Consider the following 25,941-nt stretch of genomic DNA (forward strand, 5'->3'; position numbering starts at 1 on the left):
CTTCTATGATACATGAACACCCCTTAGTGCAAAACCAGAAGAGGAGTGCAGTTTCACACAGTTTCATTTCGGTCTGGTGAGAGGGTATGTGCTGGCCTCTGGCCTTGACATACCAGAACGCCCCTACTGCTACAGTGTGTGCGTGTGTGTGTGTGTGTGTGTGTGTGTGTGTGTGTGTGTGTGTGTGTGTGTGTGTGTGTGTGTGTGTGTGTGTGTGTGTGTGTGTGTGTGTGTGTGTGTGTGTGTGTGTGTGTGTGTGTGTGTGTGTGTGTGTGTGTGTGTGTGCGCGCTAAAGAGAGAGAGCACATCAGTGCGTGTGCAATGCATATCTGTGTACTGTATGAATGTGTGTGCATTTGTGTGTGTGTGCATGGGTGTACTACGTCGGTGCGTGCACACACACTCGTGTGTGAATGTCTCACCTCAGCACATCCTGAGAGTCCTTGTCCGAAGACCTTGAGGAGTACTAAAGCATGGGGCCTCTCCTGGGAGGGGGAGAGAAAGAGACCCTGAACCGATAAGAAACATTTTAGCTGGTAGGAACGAGGTGTCCTAACCCTCTGCCTCCTTCCTCGCTGTGCTGTTGATGTCTGTGAGGAAGATAGCAGATTATGTAGCAAGTTTATCCTCCGCTACCATGGCGAGCAATGACAGCCAATCAGCCTTAGCTGAGACACTGAGGCTTTGTCATGCTTGTTGATGGTTACTTCATGTAATGTACCTATTTTTTTTAGGGGGTTGCTCTGGCCCCTGCAGGTGCATGTTATGCCATGGCCTGAAACCAAGGAGGTGGGATAAGTGCTGACGGAGCTCAGAAAACAGCTACTCTGTCTTTTTCAAACATCTTCAAGGTCTCTGGGGAGGGATAAATGCCCACGAGAAGGTGTTTGCTTTGGGGAGAGAGCTCTGGATCTGTACAGGGTAAGTCAGCTTCTTCTGGACGATTTTCACCTGATAATAATATAGACCTAAAACTTTATCCTACAGGCTCAGGCAGAGTATAAAGTCTATTTTAGGTTTTTCACATTTGCCGTTTAGCAAATTCTTATTAAGAATGTGTTAATTGCAGTTATTGTCTTATTCAATGGTTGAAGTCCTGAAAATTACTTTCAACGCATTCTAAAGTATATGTTACTTGTGCAAAGTTGCCTATACATGATCAAATATGAATCACTTCATTTTTTTATGTTATTTTAATGACATTGCATACGTATTCAAATCCAAAGAGTTCATTCTGTGAGGTTGTCTGTGCCTCTCCCTTCTAGGTCCATACAGCGGCCGATTCGAGAGGGGTATCTGTACTCGCTGTTCCTTTTTCCTATGCATATACCTCTTTGAGATCTAGCTTTAAAGAGGCATAGGGCATGGGAAAATGGGGCTGCAGAGGTATTTCACCGACCGGACTACCCCTGGTCAACCAGCAGAGCCCTAAGTTCTCTCTGTTCCCCCCATCTTGGACCTGAACCAGAGGACTCCAGGAAACAAGACCACAACAAGACACCTTGAACTCAGTGGAGAGACTATACCATACCTCGTAATGAGAAACTGGGTTTTACGATGTCCTGAAATATTCTATTGTCATTTCCTTTATTTTTTGTATTTTTGACGATAATACTATAGTACATTTCGTAGATGTCCAAGTTGTTGTTTAATTGCAGACTTTCTATATTGATGTGTTGTCCACCTAGTGGGTGGAATTGTCTGGTGTTGTTCAGTGACATTCTATTAAAAAAAAATGTTGGGCTGAAGGACCAATTATTGATCTTCAAATGTTTGTGTCTTATTTTCTATTATAGGACAAATGTGTCCCTTCAATTGGATAACCACGAATAGTTAGTGAGTAATCAGCCAGTCAAATCTTAGAAAGATTGACATTTGAGTTATTCTTTGACATAGTTCAAATAACACCATACCAGCTTGTATTTATACCATGCGGACACAGCCTTAAGACGATTTTAACAGAACATTCACAAATGAATAAGATTTTGAGGAATGGCAATCTTTGTAAGGTCAAGGGCGTTGCAAAAGATGATTTAGATCCCAGTAAAGTCCCCCATTAGCTTAGTTACGGAAAGGTTGCACTTTAATAATTAATAAACAGTCGTTTTTCCTCCATCCTGTGAGATGACAAGAAGAATATAAAGTGGTTATGGTAAAGAGAAAGGTTTGAAATAGTGTGTTTCTGATCTTATCATACAAACTTTCCACCAAAAAAACAGGAATCTCCATAATTTTGCAATGTTCTTAAAACTGTGCTACGTTTCTAAGAACGATGCACGGTTCTAAGAATCTTGCCTTTAATTCTGAGAATTCAGTTGCAATAGATGCGTGTACTTCTTGAATAATGTCTCCTGTATCAGAGCATCTGGAGCCAAGGATAAAATGGAAGAGGCAGTGATGGGAGAATAACATGAGTGCTCATTATTCAGGAAACAGCCATTAGGACTACTACTCCCACCCTCTTCAGTCCTGTCGGCTCCACTCTGTCTGTAGCCATTCAGCCACAGAGCAGTCAGCTCTTAGCAGGGCAGTTAGCACATTCTTACATTACTACACATGCTAGTTTGTCACAATGGTGAATTACTAACATTAACCATAATGTAAACTGTAGTTTATTTTTAAATAATGTAATGAATATTCATGTTGTGCCTACAAGTGGGTATTACCAGAATAATGTTTTGTCAACCAATGACAGAAAATGTTTATAAATGATATATGTCTGTTGCTCAGTTTGTAGTATTTTTTGATTTACTTCATACTGTGATTTATTTCATTACAACAAACTGTGTTCTTGACACAATTTTAGTAAACAATCAATCAGATATTGTGCCTGATACAACTCATGTATACAGTAAATGGATGAGTAGCACTTACAAAATAAGTTAAATAATTTAAAAAAATCTTACAGGTCTCCTCAACACCCGGAAACAATCTAGTTCAACCCAAAGACAATCCCTTCCTATCCAATACCCACCCTCAGATCAAACAAACTCAGATGGAACTGATTCCGATTTATCTGCCTTTAGATATTTACAATAGTTTATCCACTCAGAAATGTACTGTTTGTAATGATGAATTTAAGAGGTATCTATTGTTGTACTAAAAATGCAGTGACTTTAAAATAAAATAAAAACATAAATTAGGCCTACACTATCCTTTCCATTTAGCTTAGACAATACCATAATATCTCATGGCTGAGAATGAATGTCAATCAAAGTTACTTCCAGTAGCCAAACAGTTACCCCTGAGTTCCTTTAGGCCCCCAGCACCACACTCATATGCAGATCACCATTTTGGTCATGCAAAAACAGTGCCTCTCAGTCTACAGACAAGTGGTAAAAGCAACAACACATTTTAACCATTGGTTGTTATCTGTGCCGTACCAAACCCAATGCAAGAAGCAAAACAATTTGTGAGGATTTGTTTTGCAGAGCCCAATAACAGTCTTGTATTTACTAGACCAATAACAAAAGCAATAGGTGTTAGATTTTGCATAAACCATAGATTATGCGGTAAAATATATAATTTAGGCCTATTGTTTGGAAACTCTAAATGTCTTTGTTTAATAGAGTGCACAGTCAGTGACTAATTTTGCAGGACTGGCAAAAAAAAAATACATTTACATTTGAGTCATTTAGCAGATGCTCTTATCCAGAGCGATTTACAGTAGTGAGTACATACATTTCTATACTGTAGTGAGTGCATGCACATTTCGTACTACTCCTCGATAATATCTGGACATATTTGACCTCAGAAGCACTGCAAGCCCTGAGTGTTGTGTCAGATGTTCTGTTCTTTAGAACCAACTTCACTCAGAACTGGTTGAGATAGAGTGAGCATATCATCCGATTAGAGGTGACAGAAAAAGACTAGTTTCAACATAAATTTCCCATTGGTAAATGGGATGGACCCTTGAATGACTCCAGAATTGTTTATGACGGAAATTCGGAATGACTCAATCAGCCACCTATTTAGCTGGTATCAACTAATGACTTTAACTTGAGGTAATATACACCTCTAGCAGACTTTAGGGCGCTGTTCCCTCGCGCCTCTCGAGTAAGTGCGAATCCTTCGATTGAGAGACAATAGAGCTCAATGATCTTGTAGTTCTCTTCTTTGATGTCTCTTTCAACCTCTTTGAAGATGCAATTCTCCTAGCAGAGTGCAGTCAAGGCTCGGAGCCACACCATACCACCGGACGCCATCGGAAATATTTGTCTACAGCAGCCGGCATACAGACGTATCTATCTGCATACAGGCGTATCTATTTGTATGCCACTACATGTTGCTGCAGACAGATGGCAGTGGCCTATACTGCCTGCTGATATACACCCTAACCCTAGATAAGCCCTATCTAATCAATTTGGATTATTGTGATCATGATGTAGTCTGTATGTTCACAATGTAAAGGGTTGGGTTGAAGAAACGCACCACTGACACCTGCTATCCCCCTTCATATGGAATATTTGCTAAACCTATAGAAGGAATGGGCGATACCAAAATAAGCACCAACGAGGAATCAGCGACAAATTATTGCCATACGTTTTCTGGAATTATATCGCTTGTTGCGTGACCTTATGACAGGTGTTTAAACACCAAGCCATTGTGTTCTTTCATACACAACCCATGCTAACGTATCGTGTCAATAACTCGTCTCATAGCTATATACCTACTTATGTCATGGTTTTATTTTTAGTTGGCCTAGAATTTGCATTGATTTATTTAACTAGGCAAGTCAGTTAAGAACAAATTCTAATTTTAAATGACGCCTAGGAACCGTGGGTTAACTGCCTTGTTCAGGGGCAGGACGACAGATTTGTACCTTGTCAGCTCCGCGATTCGATTTTGCAACCTTTCAGTTACTAGTCCAACGCTCTAACCACCAGGCTACCTGCTGCCCAGTATTTGGAAGATTAGTGAACGCAATTGTGAATGAAATACGCCCCTGATTGTAGAGTATCTGTTTGGTTAAAAGACAACTATTCCAAGGACTGAACCGAAACTATTATGGAATAGTACATGCATAATGGCAAAAACAAGCAAAAGCAAGAAGCTGGTAACAATTATACATTTTATTTGTGAAAAACGTCATATCCAAATGTTTACATATATTTATCTGTATATACATAACACGTAGTACTTTGCAAGTAATTAAAATGTCTATAATAGCCTCAAAAGGACAACGATGGAGACAGATCTAGATTCTAGATACAAATTCCCCAATTGGAATCAACCAGTTGCGAGTCAAATAATTAAACAGAAGTTCACTATTAAAACATAAGTTATACTATAAGAATCAGTCTTTAGGATTGCTGTCCAATCAGTAGTAACAGGGCGCCAACATCATGGGGTGAATTGGTTTTCCATGAATCATCTGTTGCAAAGGGACTCTCTGAATGTGATGCGGGCAGAGCGCTTGTGTTCTCTGGGCGAAGGTGGAGAGCTGTCCACCAAGCGCTTGGTGCTGAAATGACGGAGCGGCGTAGACCAGTGGTGGCAGCAGAGATGCTGGAGGAGAAAAGAATTCTGGTCGCAGGTCTTGGACCTCGCGTTTCAGCTTCATCCTTCTGTTTTGAAACCATGTTTTCACCTGAAAGGAAATCATAAAATATGATACATTAGTGAATGCTAACGTTGTAATGGTGTTATTGGTCAAACGATAAATCCAAGTCGTGAAGACATGTCCTAGCTCAGGCTGTGGCTTGTGCCCTCACCTGAGTTTCAGAGAGCTTCATTTTCTCAGCAATCTTTCTCCTCTGAGTTGTACCGAGATATTTGTGTTTGTTGAAGGTTCGTTCTAGTCTGCAGATCTGATCAGAGGTGAACTTGGTTCTCATCCTGCGGTGTAGTGTATACTCGCCCTCGCTATCGTCCCCCACCTCGCTCTCAGAGCCCGTCGTGTAGCCACAGCTATCTGGAAAGGTAAACAAACAAACTATTGTCATTCATTCATCCAGAAATCACAAGTAGGCCTATATGTAACACACTCCAACATCAAATGCTCAAATCGATTGTTTTGAGGGGGGAAATTATACACGTACTGTTTGGAGAAGATGGAGTGTAGTCGTCTTTAGTAGCAAGCTCGTTCATGTCGACATGAAGAATCACTTCAGTAGGTTCTTTTGGCTCAACTGTATCTTGATTATACGTTGATGGAGCCCGGGGAACAACTACACAAGGCATGCGAGAACTTGTCCTGTCATATGTTGTGTCTTCTTCGATGTCCACTTGGTCCGTTGAAGTGTGGTAAAAACTTTGAGATAGCCATTCTACTGAGAAGTTCGCCATGGTGTGACCTCTTGTTGGTGCGATGTGGTGGTCTGTTGTAAGGCCTCGGGTCCTCGCTCTATATAGGAGACACCCCACTGTATTTGCATATGCAAAGGACTCTCAACCGAATGATAAAAAAACGTGATGGTCGGTGTAATGGAAATTAATAGATGTTGCAATTGTGTTTTTTTACAAGTTCAGTGGCCTCGTTGATGTGTCCCGGCGTCACCATGTCTGAGTAAGCTATGAAACTCGTCTTGAAGGTATAGCCTCCTAGTTGCCCATCTCAGAATGAAATTATTTAGGAATGTCAATTACTAAAGACTATGACTTTATTATAGGCCATTATGAGATTAGAGTAGACGGGGTTAAACACAATTGTAGGCCACTGCTTTGATTATATTATATTATTTCATTTGGAAAAGTAAATAATATTTTTTTTTATCTGTCAATAGCATTGTAATGATTTATTGATAGCCTACAATAATCTAATGGGGAAATGTATAGGCTCTATATATCCATACAATGCAAATATTACCCCAAAATGTATGATGGCATACGGCCTTTTTCTATATGTAAATGTTCTCTATTGCGCTGATATTCTATGGGGCCAGGCTACTGTAACTATCATTTGTGAGACCATCGTTCCAGACGTAGACAGAAGCGCCCAGCTGTCTGCTCACCAACATGAAGCTGATTGCTGATGAGGACCAATTGTAGGTCTGACACAGTGGGTGTGATTGCTGTCAGCATGCCTAAACGGAGAATGAAAGAACCACATTCGATCTCTGTTTACTTGTGAATTTGAAAAGGCATTTGCTTTAGGCCCCTGGCGAATCGTGAATCTCAAGCAACCATGTTCCATAGCAGGTCTCAATGCAGTTCATAAATTTCATTCATCACTGTACTTCTTCATAATACCTGCACTGTTGGAGCTAGAAACACAAGCATTTCGCTCCACCTGTGATAACATCTGCAAATCTATGTGCGCGACCAATAAACTTTGATTTGATTGAATTGCATAATATAGCACACAGTAGTTACTCTCTATATCGTATCTGTCAGTATGGGTGGTTTTGTGATCTAGTCTACCACCTTTAAATGATCACGCTTCAATTGATTCGTTTATGGCCAACTGGACAATGCCTGGTTTTCACATGTATTTATACAGACAAAGTTGTCCTATCTATTTCCTACTTCAAGACAAGGGGTCTCAGCAATCGGATCACATAATCCCAGTGTTACCTCAGGCTCAACTTCAACCCTGAGATCGGACTATTTAGCACACAAAACACCAGACTCTCTGGAGCCAGTCCCTAGGGCTCATGTGGTAAGTGTAAACTCCTCAATGACAGGCTCAATTAGGACTAATTGTTGACCATGATCTCCCCGTTAGCTAACATTTGAAGTGGCGCATTAGAGACAAACAGAATTAGTTGACGCGCATATGAAAGCACAGTATGTGGGCCACTGCTGTGGTGGACAAGAGAGGGAAGTGACGTAGATGATACAGCCTAAAATGTAGATTTTCATTGATTCGTCGATAAATTAATCACGGTTACCACGCTATATGCAAAGGCCAATACATAATTCGTTTTGTAGGCCAAAGATTTGTTACCTGGTAGTCATGGGCCAACATCAGGAAGAGTAGCTGCTGCCTTGGCAGTTTTGGTTTACAGCTCTGTTCAACAGCGTCTACGCTAATCTCATAAAGGCCTATAATGAAGTCATACTTTTTAATAATTGAAATGCCTAAATAATTTAATTCTCAGATGGGCAAGTAGGAGGCTATACCTGACAAGACGGAGTTAATGGGGATCCTTAATAAATACAAAACATACAAATATCACTGTTGGTTTATGTAATTAAACATTTCACGGTAAGGTCTACACTTGTTGTATTCGGCGCATGTGACAAATACATTTGCTTTGATTTGATAAGGGAAGCTACCAGATTGACAACCCTGGCCCAAGAGCCAACCAACTGATTCCCAACCACACTGCGTTTCGTGACCCTGGAGCGTCTATTCTTTGAACGATAGATCAATGTGATCTATTCATGGTACCCCTAATCATGTAATCAAAATAATGGGATCATCCTACATTGAACAGTATTTATTTAACCTGTCCATATGGCCCTTGACAGCAACTATTGTCGCTGTCAAACTTGGAAATGCTGACATTGCATACGAAAGTAGAAAAGTGAGGTGATATAAGATTGACTTTATTGAATTATAAATATACTTATAACATCTGTACATCTTTAAAGAAAAAGAAAATAAAAAAATCACGGCCAAGAGAAAACAACAACTAGATTGCACTTGATTTTAAAGTGTTAGAGTTCAGTCTGGTTAATGTCCTTAGTAGAAATGTGCGAACGGGTGTTGATGAGAAACCATCTGTTCCATGGGGATCTGTTGCACCATGGGCTGGTATATCACGTGGTTTGCAGCGGGGGAGAGTTGCTGTTCACCGAAGCCGTGGTACTGAAATGGTCGCATGGGCTGGAACATCATCTGAGACTGAACTGGGTACTCTGCGCGCAAGTCTTGGAGCTCCCTTTTCAGTTTCATCCTCCTGTTCTGAAACCAAGTTCTCACCTGAAACATAACATGAAAATGGATCAGAACCAAATGAACACTAATGTAATCGAATGAAATATAAATACACATTGTATAGGCCTAATGACAATAATGTGCATATCCACTGGGAACAAACGGGTTGAATCAACGTTGTTTGAACCAATGTGGAATAGACGTTGAATTGACATTCGTGTCCAGTGGGTAGTTTACATTTAGTTTATTTTCTTACCTGAGTTTCAGAGAGGTTCAACTTCAGTGCGGTTTTGACTCTTTCTCCAGCATCTGGATATTTGTGCTTGTTGAAAATCTTCTCCAGCTTTTCTATCTGCTCCGGTGTGAACCTAGTACGCACACGTCGTTGGCCCCCGTCTCTCTCTCCCTCGCTCGCCTCTTCCACAGAGGGACATTCCGAGGAGGCAGCCTCACTGTCATACCCCGAGGTGTACCCGCTGTTTTCTGAAACTGTGATAAGATGTCAGTGAATCAACTTCAATTAAACACCACCATGAATCATGTAAAATATATGTTTTATTGTTATTATTATTATTGTATCGTATAGTAAATTGTACTTACGACTTGGGGAAGAGCATGTTATCGGATGCAGAGGTGAGCTCAACCTGGAGTCTAGATTTTGGGGTTTTTCAGTGGAATCCGTGAGTTCAACCCTCGCGGTCTTTGGTTTTGGTTGGAGGTAGACCTTGTTATAAAATGTTGGCGGTTGAGGCTGGACCATACAAGGAACATGGGGTCTGAAGTAGGTTGGTATAGTATCCACAGGTCCTTCTTTCGGGTTGGTGTTGTGATTGCTCTGTGCGAGCCAGTCTACAGAGAAGACCTTGACCATGTTTGCTTCTAGGAGCCCTGTGTTGGTCAGCATACTATCTAAGGAGGGTCAGAGAATGTTGTGACAAGACCTGTTGAGGGCCCTCCATATAAAGTCCCGACCAACTTAAAAATTTGCATCTGCAAAGGCGTGTTAACGCCTGATCGATTCCCAGTGATTGAGGCCTAATGCCTCGTTGTTGAAGCCTTTACACATCCTGTGATTGTGTGAAAGCCTGGCGCCACCACGTCTGTGAGAACCAGTTGAGCTCATGCATTTGTCTGCCTTAGCTGAAAGTATAGCGAAACATCACATACAGAGGCGGAGAGTCCTCCTCCGCATCATAGTTCAAAGGCTATTATATGTTGACACAAACGCCTAGTGTGTGTATTTAATCAAACTAAGAACTGGATGTTTAAGTTGTATTCCAGAACGAGTAGTTCACACCGAAAACAGCAGACCAATTAAAAACACTATCTAATCAAGATAACAGGATTTGCCATAGGCCTAGACCTAATAAAAAGGAAACCTCAATAGGACCTAACCTGTAACACCATGCTGCAACACAAGTTAGTGAGACGTGACACCAGAGGTGGCACCACAGGTTCCAGAGTGCTGGGTGATCTTTGTTCCTGGGGCCAGTAGTTTATCCTGATCTGGTAACCTAAACAGGTAAAACAGACCTTCTACAGTATTACGTGATTAATCAGTTGTGAAAAGGTTTTCTATGGGCTACATGGGACCGGAGTTTTTCTAATTAGGTCACATGGTAAAAAAAAAAAAAATTGGCAAAACTCCTGGCCTTGGGGAGGATGAAACCCCTGTCAAACTGCAGCAAACTTGTACTTGGTCATATTCATTCTATTTTAAAGCTACTAACAGGGGTGTTACCTCTAGCCCACACAGAAACAGTGACAGCAACATGATTGGACAATATAACTGCTTTGTGCATGTTGGCATCATGTAGGCCTGCCCTACGCAAGTTTAGGCCTAATAACTCCCAGTCTATTGTGATTATTGATTCAATTTGGGCTGACTAGGCTACCTAGACTTTTTAAATCCAAAATGATTGACAGAGAATTTGTGCACGAGTTGACAAATCATGAGGCTAATCGGTCTAAAAACAGCACTTTGGCCCTCCCTTTAACGCTTTTGCATCAATATCTTTCATTAAACTAAACCAAAAGTGGTGGAGCTCTGCCCACACCTGATTGAAACGTTTTCTGCCGGTCCAGGATCGTACGCATACATTTCAGGCAATCACTGTGGCCTCTAGGATTTTATGGGAATGGAATGCTATTTTATAATCCTTTATAGTTGACCACTTTGAAATAAATGATTTAAATGATTTGACACAATATGCAATATAACCACCAACATTGTTCAGCCTGCAGTCCGATCATTTACATCATTCCTTTCTAAATATCAGCCCCTTTCCACGACACTAAAATCAAATGTAAAGCAAAGGCAAGTAAAATACTGCTCTAATGGTTTAGCATTAACACCTCTTCGATACCCCGGTGAGCACTGGCGCCACTGGCCCAATAGACAGCATTTGGCGCAGTCGGTTTAAACATTACAGATCAAAGGTATTACAGTAGCAACACAATCAGGTTTGATTGTAATGTAAATAGTGGAGAGCAAGCTCTAAAGAAGTCTGAAAAACGCCTACAATGGCTACAGCACATGTGGTTTTGCATAGCGTACAACTGCGTAAAGTATCCCCAAATAGGCCTATCCAAAATTGCATTCCAGACAGATGTTCTCCAGAAAGAATGTCCAAAAACATTTAGAAATGGGAAGTTGAAGAAATTTGGTCAACCCAAAATGATCCAACCAGGCCAATGTCGCCAGGTGTCCCTTCTCTCTGTATGGCGAAGCCCTTCACGTGTTTCAGTCTCTTCAGATGGAATACCCCCAGCAGCTACGGGACAATAACCCTAAAATGATCGCTTAGCTATGACAATGCAGATAAGGATATATTGAATGTCTCCTTTATCGATGATCTGACTATTGCTTCTCAGCCTCCCAATTACGACCCTTTATCTCGTGTGCTTTGAAGAGGTGCCCTGATCCCGTCAGATAACAATGGAAGCTGTCCGTTCCTCACGGGACGCCGCCGGGGGAAGTCGCTTCCATACAGAGCATATTTCCTCGCCTCTGTGGCAACGTCCTTAGTAGTCGGAGACAAATTGGACGCACAACTATAACACCCCCGACACACGCACACAATGAGTCTGCCACTGTCGCATGCTCTCCGATCCTCGGTGATCAGGTAGTTTTTGTTTGTTTGTTGTATTCCTATAAATCGATACAAAAACATAAGTAGGATACAATACATATTTTCATACATTGAGTTTGCTTCTCATTTTATTAAGCATGGTGGGCTACATTCTCGTCCCCTGATTGATGAATTATATAAAAATCATGAACTTTTCTTTCAGTCAGAAAATATATGAACATATGTGGGAAAACACCAAAAATGGGCATTTGGCATAAACTAACATATTTAGCACATTTACATCAGACTCTGAAACATGAAAGATTACAAGGTAGCTTACTTTGCGTTTTTAGAGTTTTTAGACGCTTGAAATAGTGACAGGAGGCATACAATAATTGTAACTACAGCACTTAATTCTCATATTAAATACATCATTTAAACGATAATTAACTTAATAAGATGTCAATGTGCTAAATATGGTAGTATTATTATGCAAATGTGTATTTTATGTTTTGACACATGCATGGTATGTTCATATATTTTCTGACTGGGGAAAAAAAGAGACGATTTCATGATGTTTTAGCATTAATCAACCTCAATCTGCAAACTCAATCTGTTAAAATATTTATTGTAGTTGTTTCAAATAGTTTGCAAATCACATGTTTAGAAAATAATCAAATTTCACTTTTGCAAGTATGGACTATGCAACAATTTGTTGCCTATATACACCGTAGTTACATTGCAACATTAACGTTTGTTTACAAAACAGTTAGTGTATGGAACTATAGCAATCATTCAGGTATTTGAAATCATTTAGTCGTAATAGCATAATACATCATGATTTTGATATTTTTTTTGTATCTTGAAATGCTGTAATTATCATGTCAAATAGGCCATTGGCAATGTATTTAAAATTGTGCTCCGGAGGGATGAAAATGGTCATTAGCTATCTGTGGTTGTATCAAAATATCTAATTGAGCTATAATACATGAGTACACTCAGTGAATTAAAGACATTAAGTCAACTCGTTATGAAACATTGTTGCACATTATCATCATTATGTTGTCTCAGGAGACTAGCGATCAAAATTCGCGTAAGAGAAACGCGAGCATCCATATGCATCCACCAGAAGGATTTTTAAAAGTCCCATACTGTTTTCTACTCTCCTCATCCCAATATCAACCACAACAAAAAACATTCAACGTTTCACCTGACATTGTAGCCCGCTTTGGAGAGAATCAAGGAGTTGGATGTGCGCCGGTGGGTTGTCAGGCTATGGGGTGCAATGTGGGAGGTTGAGCTGGATTCTTACAAAAAAAGTTATTACCAATAAAGAGAGAAAAATGAACAGTTTTCCCAGACACCCACCCAGTCCCTGCTACTAATGGAACCCAGTGGGGTGTGGAGGGGATGGAGTTGAGTCGTTGTCTGACCAGGGCTAGGAATAGGTCCTCTCTGTCCATATAATCATATTCATTATCACTTAATAGACCAAATTGATCAGCAAGGATGTGGGTCACTGGAAGGTGGCCTTCACCCTCTTCAGTGTGTCCTGGATCCTGCGGGTGTGTCGGTCAGCGGGGTTGTGGTAGAAGTTGGCCTCGTTGTCTGCAGCCAGCAGAGGGATGTCACAGCCGCTGAGCTGGGCTATTCTTAGTCTTATGTAGGCCTGCAGCCCCGGGTCAGGCGTGAAGGAGTACACCGTCTCCTGGAATGCATGCACTTGACTCACCACCTTGGCTATGGTCCTAGAGAGAGAGAGCGAGAGAGCGAGAGAGCGAGAGAGCGAGAGAGCGAGAGAGCGAGAGAGCGAGAGAGCGAGAGAGCGAGAGAGCGAGAGAGCGAGAGAGAAGGGACTCATGGGGAGTGTGGGAAAGAAGCAGATAAAGTGGCAAAGAGGGGTGACAAGAAAGTACAGGAAATTAGGACAAATGCAGCGGTAAAAGTTGAGGCCACCATGGAGATGGAGAACAAGACAGACAGAGAGAGTGAAAAGGAGAAAAATGAGTTTGCTATGGTTCATCTGCGGCAGAAACATAAACATAGTTTGCCACCCCTTTACTGAACACTTGCACCATATACAGTACAGTAAGTGACCTGATTTCCAGAGTAGTCGGGGAACCTAGGGTCTATCATAACCAGCTGTGACGCTGCCTCTCACCGTGACCCTTATGACCACAGCATCTGTCAACATCGATGCGTCTCGGAGCACCTGGTGTGCCACATCTCCTAATATCACCCCCCTTTCCCGATACACCATCTGGCTGTGTGCTAGCTTTAGTAGAGGAACCCAAATCGTACACGACTGCCACAGAATAAGCAGCTGTGTCATTATCGTCCGCCGCGACTTTCTGTGAACCCAGCATCTGGCCGCCATATTTGAGTGGGTAGAAGGACACAGGGAAACTTGTTTGATGGCAATTTGGCCCACTTCGTTACATCGAGGGAGAAAGTTAATCTCAAGTTTATGCTGTTTATCAATGAGTGTCAGGTTGATATCCCTGTCAGTGCAAAGGTGACCAAAATTCATCTCAAATGTAGATACATGCAAATAAACGCTATAGGCAAGTATTTTGAGTGTAAGGCCTTGTGTAGGCCACAAGATTTTCTAGACTCAGATTAAACATAATCCTGGGCATGTATTCACAAAGCATCTCAGATTAGGAGTGCTGATTTAGGATCACATTTTCCCTGTCCATATAATCGTATTCATTGTGATCTAAAAGGCTAAACTGATCCTAGATCACCACTCCTACTCTGAGACAGTTTGTGAATACAGGCCCAGGTGCCGGTTTCCCGGACCCTAAATAAGCCTAGTCCTTGATTTAAACCCACTTTCAAATACTCCATTCAGATTCTCCTTAAAACACCCTTTTAAGTCCACGACTTAACCTGTGTCCAAGAAACCGGCCCTGAGAAATTGCATTGCGTTCATTCACCTGAGTTTTGGCCACTTGTAGGCGCCACTGGTCAGAGTGAAGGCTCCTATCTCTAGCTGCTGGATGTGCATGGCCAGGATGTGGACAGCAGGGAGGGTGGGTCTCCTCCCCACATGCTCTCCTCCCATCAGACACAGGTTATCACTCTTCAGAAAGACCTGACAAAGAGGGAGGGGGAGGGGAGAGAGGGAAAAAAAGAGTGAGTGAGAGAGAGAAAGAGCATTCACAAACAGATGTCTTACTCTTCCACTGATTTATAACATTGATTTCATGAAAAAAATGAACTATAAAGTTGAGCAAAATCCCTCCTCTTTGCAAGGTCGGCACGTGTACTGTATGTTACTTGAAAATATTTTCCGTCGAGTTTGGTTTTATATGCGCTAAGGCACTGCATCTCAGTGCAAGAGGCACCGGTTTGAATCCAGGCTGAATCACATCCGGCTGTGATTGGGAGTCCCATAAGGCGGCGCACAACTGGCCCAGCGTCGTCCGGGTTTGGCCGGGGTAGGTCGTCATTGTAAATAAGAATTTGTTCGTAACTGACTTGCCTAGTTAAATAAAGGTTAAATAAATAAAAATAAATATATAACCAGTGGTGGACAAAGTCCTAAAATGTTATACTTGAGTAAAAGTAAAGATAACTTAATAGAAAATGACTCAAGTAAAAGTCACCCAGTAAAATACTACTTGAGCAAAAGTGTAAAAGCAGTTGGCTTAAATATTCTTAAATATCAAAAGTCAATGGAATTGCTCACATATACTTAAGTATCAAAAGTAAAAGTTAATGATTTCAACCCCTTATATTATGCAAACTAAATTCAGCAACAAAAAAAAACTTCCTCTCACTGTCAACTGCATTTATTTTCAGCAAACTTAACATGTGTAAATATTTGTATGACCATAACAAGATTCAATAACTGAGACATAAACGGAACAAGTTCCACAGACATGTGACGAACAGAAATGGAATAATGTGTCCCTTTAACAAAGGGGGGGACAAAATCAGAAGTAACAGTCAGTACCTGGTGTGGCCACCAGCTGCATTAAGCACTGCAGTGAATCTCCTCCTCAATGACTGCACCAAATTTACCAGTTCTTGCTGTGAGATGTTACCCCACTCTTCCACCAAGGCACCTGCAAGATCCCAGATATTTCTGGGGGGAATGGCCTTAGCCCTCACCCTCCGATCCAACAGGTCCCAGACATGCTCAATGGGATTGAGATGCGGGCTCTTCGCTGGCCATGGCAGAACACTGACATTCCTGTCTTGCAGGAAAACATGCACAGAACGAGCAGTATGGTTGGTGGCATTGTCATGCTGGAGGGGGATGTCAGGATGAGCCTGCAGGAAGGTTACCACATGAGGGAGGAGGATGTCTTCCCTGTAACGCACAGCATTGCGATTGCCTGCAATGACAACAAGTTCAGTCCGATGATGCTGTGACACACCGCCCCAGTCCTTGACGGACCCTCCACCTCCAATCCATCACGCTCCAGAGTACAGGCCTCAGTGTAACGCTCATTCCTTCGTCGATAAACGCGAATCCGACCATCAACCCTGGTGAGACAAAACCGCGACTTGTCAGTGAAGAGCACTTTTTGCCAGTCCTATCTGGTCCAGCGACAGCGGGTTTGTGCCCATAGGCGACGTTGTTGCCGGTGATGTCTGGTGAGGACCTGTCTTTACAACAGGCCTACAAGCCCTCAGTCCAGCCTCTCTCAGCCTATTGGGACAGTCTGAGCACTGATGGAGGGATTGTGCGTTCCTGGTGTAACTCGGGCAGTTTTGTTGCCATCCTGTACCTGTCCCTCAGGTGTGATGTTCGGATGTACCGATCCTATGCAGGTGTTGTTACACGTGGTCTGCCACTGAGGACGATCAGCTGTCCGTCCTGTCTTCCTGTAGAGCTGTCTTAGGCGTCTCACAGTACAGACATTGCAATTTATTGCCCTGGCCACATCTGCAGTCCTCATGCCTCCTTGCAGCATGCCTAAGGCACGTTCACACAGAAGAGCAGGGACCCTGGGCATCTTTCTTTCTGTGTTTTTCAGAGTCAGTAGAAAGGCCTCTTTAGTGTCCTAAGTTTGCATAACTGTGACCTTAATTGCTTACCATCTGTAAGCTGTTAGTGTCTTAACGACCGTTCCACAGGTGCATGTTAATTAATTGTTTATGGTTCATTGAACAAGCATGTTTAAACCCTTTACAATGAAGATCTGTGAAGTTATTTGGATTTTTACAAATTATTTTTGAAAGACAGGGTCCTGAAAAAGGGACAGTTCTTTTTTTTGCTGAGTTTAGATGGCCCAATTTTAATTTACAGATAGCCAGGCGCAAACACCAACACTCAGACATTAATTTACAAACAAAACATGTGGGTTTAGTGAGTCCGCCAGATCAGATGCAGTAGGGATGACCAGGGATGTTCTCTTGGTAAGTGCGTGAATTGGACTATTTCTGTCAAAAGTTAAAAAGTGCTATTGGATGTCAGGTAAAATGCATGGAGTAAAAAGTATGTTATTTTCTTTAGGAATGTAGTGAAGTAAAAGTAGTCAAAAATAGTAAAAATACCCCCCAAAAACGACATAAATAATTACTTAAAGTATTTTTACTTAAGTACTTTACACCAGCCTTCAGCCATTCTGAAATGAGAATACGGTGTGATAGCACAAGATTAGTTTCTATCTAACAATCGTTTAAATAAACCATTAAAAAAATGAATGTAACAAAATGCTGGCCAGCTGTGAGCATGTCACAGAATTTCACACACAGATGTGCTGCTTGAAGGTGTTGTTCTTTCGGTTTATTTGCCTGAAGCTCGACGTCTCTGGTACAGCAGAGGGCACACACACACACACACGCACACGCACACGCGCACGCCTCACCTGCACGGCTCGCAGAACCTCAAGGACCTCACACACCTTGGTAGACAGATGTTTCCAAGCCTATCGGCAAGAGAAGAGGTGTTTCATTTAGCAAGAACCAATAAATCTGTCTCACACTTAGGGAAGCTTTACTCCCTTAAAGTTCAGCATTGACTAGAACAGGTAGAATATTATTAGAACACGGAGAAACAACAAGAACACATCAATTTCAGTTGTTACACTTACACAGTTAAACTGGACGTTTCTGTTGCACTTCATGGGGTAAGAACCCATTGTCGGCGCTGTTACTTCCTCCTACATCTTGTTGCAACACAAATTCTGATGTTCCGGCTTCCATAACAGCAGAGTAAACGAGACATTTCCCTTCATTAAGGGCCTACGAGGTACGTTACTTTACAGACGTTCCACCTATCTCTTGTAGAATTTTTTCATGTTTTTTTTTCTTCATGGGGTGATTCCAAAATGGCTCTGGTCGAAAGTAGTGCAGTACAGTATGTAGGGAATAGAGTGGCGTTTGAAACGCAGGCACGCAGACTTACCGGTAATTGCCTGACAATCACATTCTCCAGGCCTCCAAGGACCTGCATTGCCGTGGCAAAGTCTCTTGACTCATAGCAGTGTTTGGCAATTAGGAGACACTTGGTGAGCAAAGCCGCTTGGATCTGCAGCAAGAAAAGAAGACGAGAGATCCGATGGTCATGCATTCACACAAATCATTATAGAAAACAAAGAATACATCATATAAGTGCATCTGATGGCTCTCATGTAATTAGATTCAATGGACAATGACTGACTGTGAATTCAAATAAATGATGTGTGTGTGTTCAATGAATGAATGATGCACATCGATATAGAGATCACTCCGTACTGTCCAACAGAGTTGTAGCCTCATTACTAGTAGATCTCACCTTTAACGAATCACAGATGACGATTTCTGCAGAGACCCAATTGGAGACGCTGTCGGCATATCTCAGTAGCTGTTGGAGGTGGCTGTCATGTGGAGTCCCTTCATTAACAAATAGACTGCTGCCCTCTACTGGAGGAACAGAGTGTGACGCATGTCTGTGGCAGAAGACAGGCAGTCAGACGAGAGACTGGGCTGTAGATGAATGGTTTATTTTATGTCACAGAAATTGTCAGGGATGCAGTGGCTGACTGGAACGAATGTCTCATTATCTAGCAAGTGATAATGTGTTCAGATTATGCATTCTGGTGTACTCATTTGGTATTTCAAACAAATTTGACTGAAAAGCCACTGAAATATTTGGAGCGCAGGGAATATTTACTCACTTGGTGACACTAACAGCTTTGTCCCTGACTCCTTGAGATTTAGAGTTGAGGAAATGAATTGGGTGACAGGCTTGAAACATTTCCTGCATTTGGAGAGAAAAAAATCAAACCAAAAGCTTATTTTACACATTTATCTGCTAAATGACTCAAATGTAAATGTAAATAAATACTGTAGGTCTGTGAATCTGTTTTAAATTTGTAAAGGAGTGATTTGTCTCCACCTAGTGTTTATAAATGACAATGTTTGTGGGTGAGTGTGACTGCATGAGAGAGGTAGAAATTGTATGCCTGTGTATATGTTGCAGCAGGATGATTTGGTGGGCTGTGCATGTCAGTGTGTACCTGCTGCAGTAGAGTGAGTTGCTGTGCCGTGTGTTGGGCGCTGTGTTCACTCTGACTAAAAGGGTGTCTCTCCTCGCTTCTGAGGCAGGCACTGGAGATGTCATCCATAAGGGAGGTGTAGTCGGGCCGGGGCAGGGCTGCTGCTATGGAGTAGGCCTTGTCTTTAGGCTGGGTCGACTGGGGCTCAACCACCCTGGATATCCTCCACTGGAAGCTCTACAGAGATACATCAACTTAGAAAGGTTCTGGCTTTGAATACATACAGAAATTATACAGAAATCATCAGAAATTATTCAGACGCCTCGACTTTCCCCCCATTTGGTTGAGTTACAGCCTGAATTTAAAATGTATTAAATAGATCACTGGCCTACACACAATACCCCATAATGTCAAAGTGGAACTATGTTTTTAGAAATGTTTGTCTCGAGTCAATAAGTATTCAACCCCTTTGTGATGGCAAGCCTAATTATGTTCAGGAGTAAATATGTTTAACAAGTCACATAAGAAGTTGCATGTGTAATAATAGTGTTGAACGTGACTTTTGAATGACTACCTCATCTCTGTACCCCACACATACAGATCATTTGTAAGGTCCCTCAGTCGAGCAGTGAACTTCAAAGACAGAATCAACCAACGTTTCGCAAAGAAGGGTAACAAAATCCAAAGCGACACTGAATAGCCCTTTGAGCATGGACAAGTTATTAAGTACACTGTGGAAGGTGTATCAATACACCCAGTCACTACAAAGATACAGGCATCCTTCCTAACTTAGTTGCCGGAGAGAAAGGAATCCGCTCAGGGATTTTACCCATTAGGCAAATGTGACTTTAAAACAGTTACAAAGTTTAATGGCTGTGGAGAAAAATGATGATCGATCAAAAACATTGTAGTTCCTCCACAATACTAACCTAAATGACAAGAGCGAAAAGAAGGAAACCTGTACAAAATAAAAAGTATTCCAAAACATGCATTTTGCAATAAGGCACTAAAGTAAAACTTTTTTTTAAATGTGGCAATGAAATGTACTTTATGTCCTGAATACAAAGTGTTATGTTTGGGGCAAATCCAACAACACATCACTGAGTACCACTCTTCATATTTTTAAGCATGGTGGTGGCAGCATCATTTTATGGGTATGCTTGTTATCGGCAAGGAAGAGGGAGTTTTTTGTTGGCTAAAATTAAATGGAATAGAGCTAAGCACAGGCAAAATCCAAAATCCAAGAGGAAAACCTGGTTCAGTCTGCTTTCCAACAGACACTGGGCGACAAATGTACCATTCGGCAGGACAATAATCTAAAGCACAAGGCCAAATATACATTAGAGTTGCTTACCAAGACAAAACTGAATGTTCCTGAGTGGCCCAGTTCCAGTTTTGACTTAAACCGGCTTTAAAATCTAAGGCAAGACTTGAAAATGGCTGTCTAGCAATGATTAACAAACAACTTGGCAGAGCTTAAAGAATTTGAAAAAGAACAATGTGCAAATATTGTACAATCTAGGTGTGCAAAGCTCTTAGAGACTTACCAAGAAAGACTCACAGCTGTAATCACTGCCAAAGATGATTCTAACATGTATTGAATACTTATGTAAATTAGATATTTCTGTATTTAATTTAATACATTTGCAAACAGTTCTAAAAACATGTTTTCATTTGGTCATTATGGGGTATTTTGTCTAGATGGGTAAGAGAAAAATATTTAATCCATTTTGAATTCAGACTGTAACACAACAAAATGTGGACTTTGTTAAGGGTATGAATACTTTCTAAAAGCACTGTATATACATCGCTGTACTGATTAGGGCGCACACTGTGGTTCTTATTGGACAAGTCCAGGTAGTCCCTCATTTACTCAGTCCCTTTTCTTCCCTTTGGTGCCAATGTTTGATGCTAATGTAACACATTATTCACGTAATGAATACAACGCAGCTCTGACGGTCCCCATCAGTTGAAATACATAGTGTAAATGGATTATTTTTGAGCCAGACAAACTTCCAGTACTTTGATCCAACCATTTTCTTTTCTGGCAAGAAAAACATCAACATAATAGTACTCATAATAATCCTTTTATGGACCTTCCTTCCAGAGTACTCAATAGCTGATTTTCTGCATAAGGTATGGGCAGACAGTGCGCCATCATCCTCCTGCATGCTGATTGGGCTCCCACAGCCTTGGCTCCACCTCTTCCTGGGAGACCTCTGAAGAGCGGTCAAAAGCCTCTCTCCTCTACTGTCTACTGGAGACACCTAAATAAGAACCAGATCATTACAAAAACCCTCCTTCAGAGTATTGCATGTCTAAACACTGACAAATAGACAAGAGCAACAACGCTGCTACAGATTTCGCTAATTAGTTGACATTTTCATCATTTAGCAGATGCGCTTATCCAGAGCAATTAGGATTAAGTGCCTTGCTCAAGGGCACATAGATTTTTCCCCTAGTTGGCTCGGACAAGCAAACCAGCAAACTTTTGGTTACTGACCCAACACTCGTAACCGCTAGGCTTCCTGCCGGACCAGTTGAGACATTAATCCAATGATTAATTTCTTGAGTGACTGGATTGAGCTTTTTTGTGATTAATTGATGATTGATCAGCTCTGTAATTACTTCAGTGGTGAGGAAGTTTTCCAGGGTCATCAGCAGGTTGGACTTGGGGCTGAAGTCCACCATTATGTAGTCAGTCAGCCAGGTTTGCAGCACGTCCAGACTCCGGTGGTACACCTTAGCACTGTCCCCTGACCCATCTGGACCACCTCTGGTAGAAAAAGGAATGTGAAGATCACACAGAAGCACAGAAATAGAATATCTAGACCGGATATTCTAGTTACACAGATTATCTTCAATGTATTTAAAAAGGTGAAAATGAGCTATATTCAAGCCTAAAGTATTTTAAGCACGGTGTTGTTTTTGTTTTTTGAGGGGGGGGGGTAAAAACGATGTCATTATTACAAAAGAGTAAAATTAATTCTGGCTAGCTACTTTTCAAAATTCCTCTGAAAATAGAGTTGATTTTCTGCCCGGGCCAGGCCTGATATTCTGAGAAGTGATTCAGGCCTGGGCTTAGATTTGTCATGACAAGATGTTTTGAGACCAACTCTACTATAGGGGGGAAAAAACACATGTCTGTACTCCCTCTCCCTCTGTGTGCTAGACATGAGTCTGCAACTCCCTCCAGCTATCTATCCCAGCCCAGAACCCAACTTCCTCTAGAGCACCTGTCAAACTCATTCCATGGAGGGCCGATTGTCTGAAGGTTTTTGCTCCCCCCTTGTACTTGATTGATGAATTGAGGTCACTAATTAGTAAGTAACTCTCCTCACCTGGTTGTCTAGATCTTAATTGAAAGGAAAAAACAAAAATCTGCCAAAAAAAAGGAAAAACCAAAAGAATCGGACACTTTTCCTTTTTTTGGGCAGATTTTTGTTTTTTTCCTTTCAATTAAGATCTAGACAACCAGGTGAGGAGAGTTACTTACTAATTAGTGACCTCAATTCACCAATAAGTTAGACACCCCTGCTCTAGAGCAACAATTCTCAATCCACAATTTTTTTCTCATCTACCCCAGAACAGACACCCGTCCAGCTGGCGCTGCTGTTGTTCATTCTGGGCTTTACAACTGATGAAAAACAAAAGAAGAGGAAAACAGAGAACTAGAATTGGAGGCAGGTTTGTCTTGATTTTCAACATTCCTTGTGTGAACTTAAGATCCATTGAACCGAGTACTCAAGGGTCCACTCAAAAGGGCTAAAATCCAGTCTCCGAGCATGTTTCTGAATGAGCGTTTGTTATCGGCGGTTGCCATAGAGATTCTTGCAGTAGTAGAGAATGTGGTAGCAGAGTACCAGGAGTAGATTTCCCGATCTAAAGAGGAGAATGACCGGCTGCGAAGACTGTTGCAGATCACACCGGAGATAAAACTATGTAGAATAGACTCCCTCTGGTTCTCTCTTGCTGTCTCTAACGGGGTTATCCCTGAGCAGCAGCACTGTGAGCAGCAGTGGAGACACAGTCTGGTGCAGGAGGACACAGAGCCCACACCGATTAAGGAGAAACAGGAGGAACTCAGAACCAGTCAGCAGGAAGAGCAGCTTCAAGGGATTTTTTTTTACACCAAAGACTCAATTTCACTCCTGCCTGTGTGAAAAGGGAATGTGATCAGGATGACCGAGAGGGACTAAGCCCTTGGATCTCAAACCTTTTCGCACTGTGACCCACCTAATGGGTCTCCACATTCCCTGTGACCCTTCAGATAATCAAAAACAATGCCTCCAGTCACAGCTCAGTCGTAAGTAGCGACCCGGTAGGACTTGACATCAGCTACCATTAGATCCCAACCTTCCATTGTGTACAAAAACACCATTGAGATAACCCAGCACCATGTCTAAAAAAAAAACTCACCGCTGACTTGACTGGGGCAAATGCTTCCCTGAGATTGGTAGGCTGAAGACACACTTGAGGATTCACGTAGAGAAAAAAGTATATGGAAAACCTATCAAAACATATGACTCACAGGGGAGAAAACATTTAGCTGCGGTCACTGTGGGAAATTCACTCGCAAGGAGTCCCTAATGGGGCGGCAGATAGCCAGTAACCAAAAGGTTGCTGGATCGAATCCCTGAGCTGACAAGGTAAAAATCTGTCGTTCTGCCCCTGAACAAGGCAGTTAACCCACTGTTCCCCGGTAAGCTGTCATTGTAAATAAGAATGTGTTCTTAACTGACTTGTCTAGTTAAATAAAGGTTAAATATAATACCTGAAAATGCATATAAAGTGTCACACAAGAGAGAAATCATGTGACTGTGGGAAACGCTTCCATCGCAAGGGGACCCTGAACAGGCATATACTGTTTGCCCAGAAAGAAAACAGGACAAAAAATGTATAGAAGAATTTAAATGCAGGCAGCGAGATCTTCTCTCAGGAGATGGGAACAAAAAGGCAGAATATGGACAACACTGTTAGGAAAGCAAATGATTTCTGTGGGTTTCAGAAATTCATGTGCTATGAATTTCCTTTTGTAAAACGTCCGATACAAATACAGTTTTATTTCATTTGAATGATGATGTAATCAGAGTATTGCAGGAAACGATGGAAAGGAATGGAAAAGCTGGCTAATTGAATTGTATGGCCCTATTCAATCAAACTTTGATAATATTCAGTTATTGCAACAAAGGACTTCCATCCTGGATTCATACACTCAAGTAACAAATTCATAAACATGCTGGAGGAAAGTTGGACTTATCCCAATCGCAGCTTACTGGTTTTGAATTATGTTATCAATGTTAAACCATTTTGTCAAATTTTCATGAAGCAAAATGAATAAGACAAGTATGATAGAATGTAGCTCATTTTCAAAGGCAGCATTCACGCCAACATAATTATAGTTGTGGAAAAATTTGATCCTTGTTTAAACAGGCCCATGTTTACAGTTTTCTTATTTGACCTCATTCTAATGTTATGGAAGCAGAGGTGGCACGACAGGTTCAAAAGCGTAGTGATTCTTGAATGAATGGCCAATAATATTGCTCAAATACAAAATAGCACGACTTTTCTGCGTGTAGTCTTCAATAGTTTACAATGGCGGACTGCGACAGAGCAGGTTAATTTTGAACTAAGAAGCAGAAATGTGCTGAGAAGTTACTGGTCCGGTAGATGCTGCTGCCTCTTAAGTACTAGGGCAAATGTTGTTTCACCACATTTTATACAGACAGTTATAGTAGTACTGCCAATTAGGCTTCATTTTTATTTTACAAGTGGCCATACATTTTCTTATTCATTTCTTCAATTAGCATTTTACCATAGACAATTATTAGACCAGACATTAATTCCACAGACTCAAAGCCATAGAAATAGAATGAATAGAACTGACATTCCAATTATATTTCTATGCAAACACAAGGTGTCAGGCCACCATCCAAAGAGCATGGAAATCTATTTAGTTTTATGTCTGTTTCCATTTCTGCCACGGTAGCCTACATACCCTGCTGCTGCACTGGTGAATTTGTCCATCAGGAACTGAAGGAGTTCTTGAGGGGTACAGAAATAGCGGTACGTGTACAGGAACTGTTGGATGTAACCTTCCAATGGAGCATTTCTGTCAGAGGACGAGTTAGAAAAGAGTTCAGTTCGTCTGTTGAATGCAATATCTAAGCGATCGCACCACACATGTCTAAAAGAATTAGGACAAATCAGTGAAACACGTTTGGACACAGATATAAATGAACAGAAATGTCTTATTGTGCCCTATGTAGGCATAAATTAACGTTACATTTTCTCAGCAATCAAAAACATGATGATTGACAGTAAACTGTGATGCTCAGTTTAACACATTGACCACTAGAGGGCCACCATTTAAAACAGGGCTGCCCATTTCCAGTAGCCTCAAAGCCACCTGACCCTGCAAGCTTACATAAAATGATACCCGTGCAACGTTTTATGTAAGCTTGCAGAATAAGGCGACTTTGCGAGGCTACAATTCCGGTCCTGGAGGGCCAAAACACCTCTGGTTTTCATCCTTTTAATCAGGGACTGATTCAGACTTGGGACATCAGGTGAGTGCAATTAACTACAAGGTAGAAACAAAAAACAGAAG

The 25,941-nt window shown here is 41.5% G+C and overlaps 3 protein-coding genes and 1 long non-coding RNA gene across 6 annotated transcripts in view; 1 reads left to right on the forward strand and 3 right to left on the reverse strand.

Moving 5' to 3' along the window:
• The first annotated feature begins 530 nt into the window (after nt 1-530).
• LOC129836035 (uncharacterized) lies at nt 531-1,770 on the forward strand. Its single transcript, XR_008756599.1, has 2 exons — nt 531-921; nt 1,266-1,770. It is a non-coding gene; the product is annotated as an uncharacterized LOC129836035 (long non-coding RNA).
• Nucleotides 1,771-5,093: 3,323 nt separating this feature from the next.
• On the reverse strand, nt 5,094-6,348 carry vent (ventral expressed homeobox). The gene is made up of 3 exons (XM_055902113.1): nt 6,042-6,348; nt 5,715-5,914; nt 5,094-5,590 (listed from the first exon to the last, which is right to left on the reverse strand). Exons 1-3 carry the CDS (start codon nt 6,286-6,288, stop codon nt 5,321-5,323), a joined length of 717 nt encoding a protein of 238 aa, XP_055758088.1. The 5' UTR covers nt 6,289-6,348; the 3' UTR covers nt 5,094-5,320.
• A 2,129-nt stretch (nt 6,349-8,477) lies between these two features.
• On the reverse strand, nt 8,478-11,926 carry vox (ventral homeobox). Its single transcript, XM_055902003.1, has 3 exons — nt 9,425-11,926; nt 9,081-9,313; nt 8,478-8,869 (listed from the first exon to the last, which is right to left on the reverse strand). The coding sequence occupies exons 1-3, from the start codon at nt 9,726-9,728 to the stop codon at nt 8,630-8,632; spliced, it is 777 nt and encodes a 258-aa protein (XP_055757978.1). The 5' UTR covers nt 9,729-11,926; the 3' UTR covers nt 8,478-8,629.
• Nucleotides 11,927-12,506: 580 nt separating this feature from the next.
• Nucleotides 12,507-25,941, reverse strand: part of LOC129836157 (kinase non-catalytic C-lobe domain-containing protein 1) — a 58,134-nt gene continuing 44,699 nt past the window's right edge. For all 3 annotated transcript variants that reach the window (XM_055901997.1, XM_055901996.1, XM_055901995.1), the window contains exons 21-30: nt 25,330-25,443; nt 21,960-22,107; nt 21,428-21,598; nt 19,353-19,568; nt 19,011-19,093; nt 18,629-18,782; nt 18,260-18,382; nt 17,721-17,780; nt 14,835-14,992; nt 12,507-13,643 (exon numbers count right to left, since the gene is read on the reverse strand). In XM_055901997.1, coding sequence (XP_055757972.1) covers nt 13,412-13,643; nt 14,835-14,992; nt 17,721-17,780; nt 18,260-18,382; nt 18,629-18,782; nt 19,011-19,093; nt 19,353-19,568; nt 21,428-21,598; nt 21,960-22,107; nt 25,330-25,443 — 1,459 coding nt within the window. In that variant the 3' untranslated portion in view covers nt 12,507-13,411. The remainder of the gene's footprint in view (nt 13,644-14,834; nt 14,993-17,720; nt 17,781-18,259; nt 18,383-18,628; nt 18,783-19,010; nt 19,094-19,352; nt 19,569-21,427; nt 21,599-21,959; nt 22,108-25,329; nt 25,444-25,941) is intronic.

The sequence above is a fragment of the Salvelinus fontinalis genome, chromosome 37, assembly GCF_029448725.1.
Source record: "Salvelinus fontinalis isolate EN_2023a chromosome 37, ASM2944872v1, whole genome shotgun sequence".
Taxonomy (NCBI): domain Eukaryota; kingdom Metazoa; phylum Chordata; class Actinopteri; order Salmoniformes; family Salmonidae; genus Salvelinus; species Salvelinus fontinalis.

Coding starts and splice junctions, on each gene's coding strand:
- vox (XM_055902003.1), bottom strand. CDS start 9,728: ATGCTGACCAACACAGGGCTCCTAGAAGCAAACATGGTCAAGGTCTTC. Junction 9,314..9,424: donor AACATGCTCTTCCCCAAGTC/GTAAGTACAATT, acceptor ATCTTATCACAG/TTTCAGAAAACAGCGGGTAC. Junction 8,870..9,080: donor TGAACCTCTCTGAAACTCAG/GTAAGAAAATAA, acceptor GTTATGTTTCAG/GTGAGAACTTGGTTTCAGAA.
- vent (XM_055902113.1), bottom strand. CDS start 6,288: ATGGCGAACTTCTCAGTAGAATGGCTATCTCAAAGTTTTTACCACACT. Junction 5,915..6,041: donor CACTCCATCTTCTCCAAACA/GTACGTGTATAA, acceptor TTACCTTTCCAG/ATAGCTGTGGCTACACGACG. Junction 5,591..5,714: donor TGAAGCTCTCTGAAACTCAG/GTGAGGGCACAA, acceptor ATTTCCTTTCAG/GTGAAAACATGGTTTCAAAA.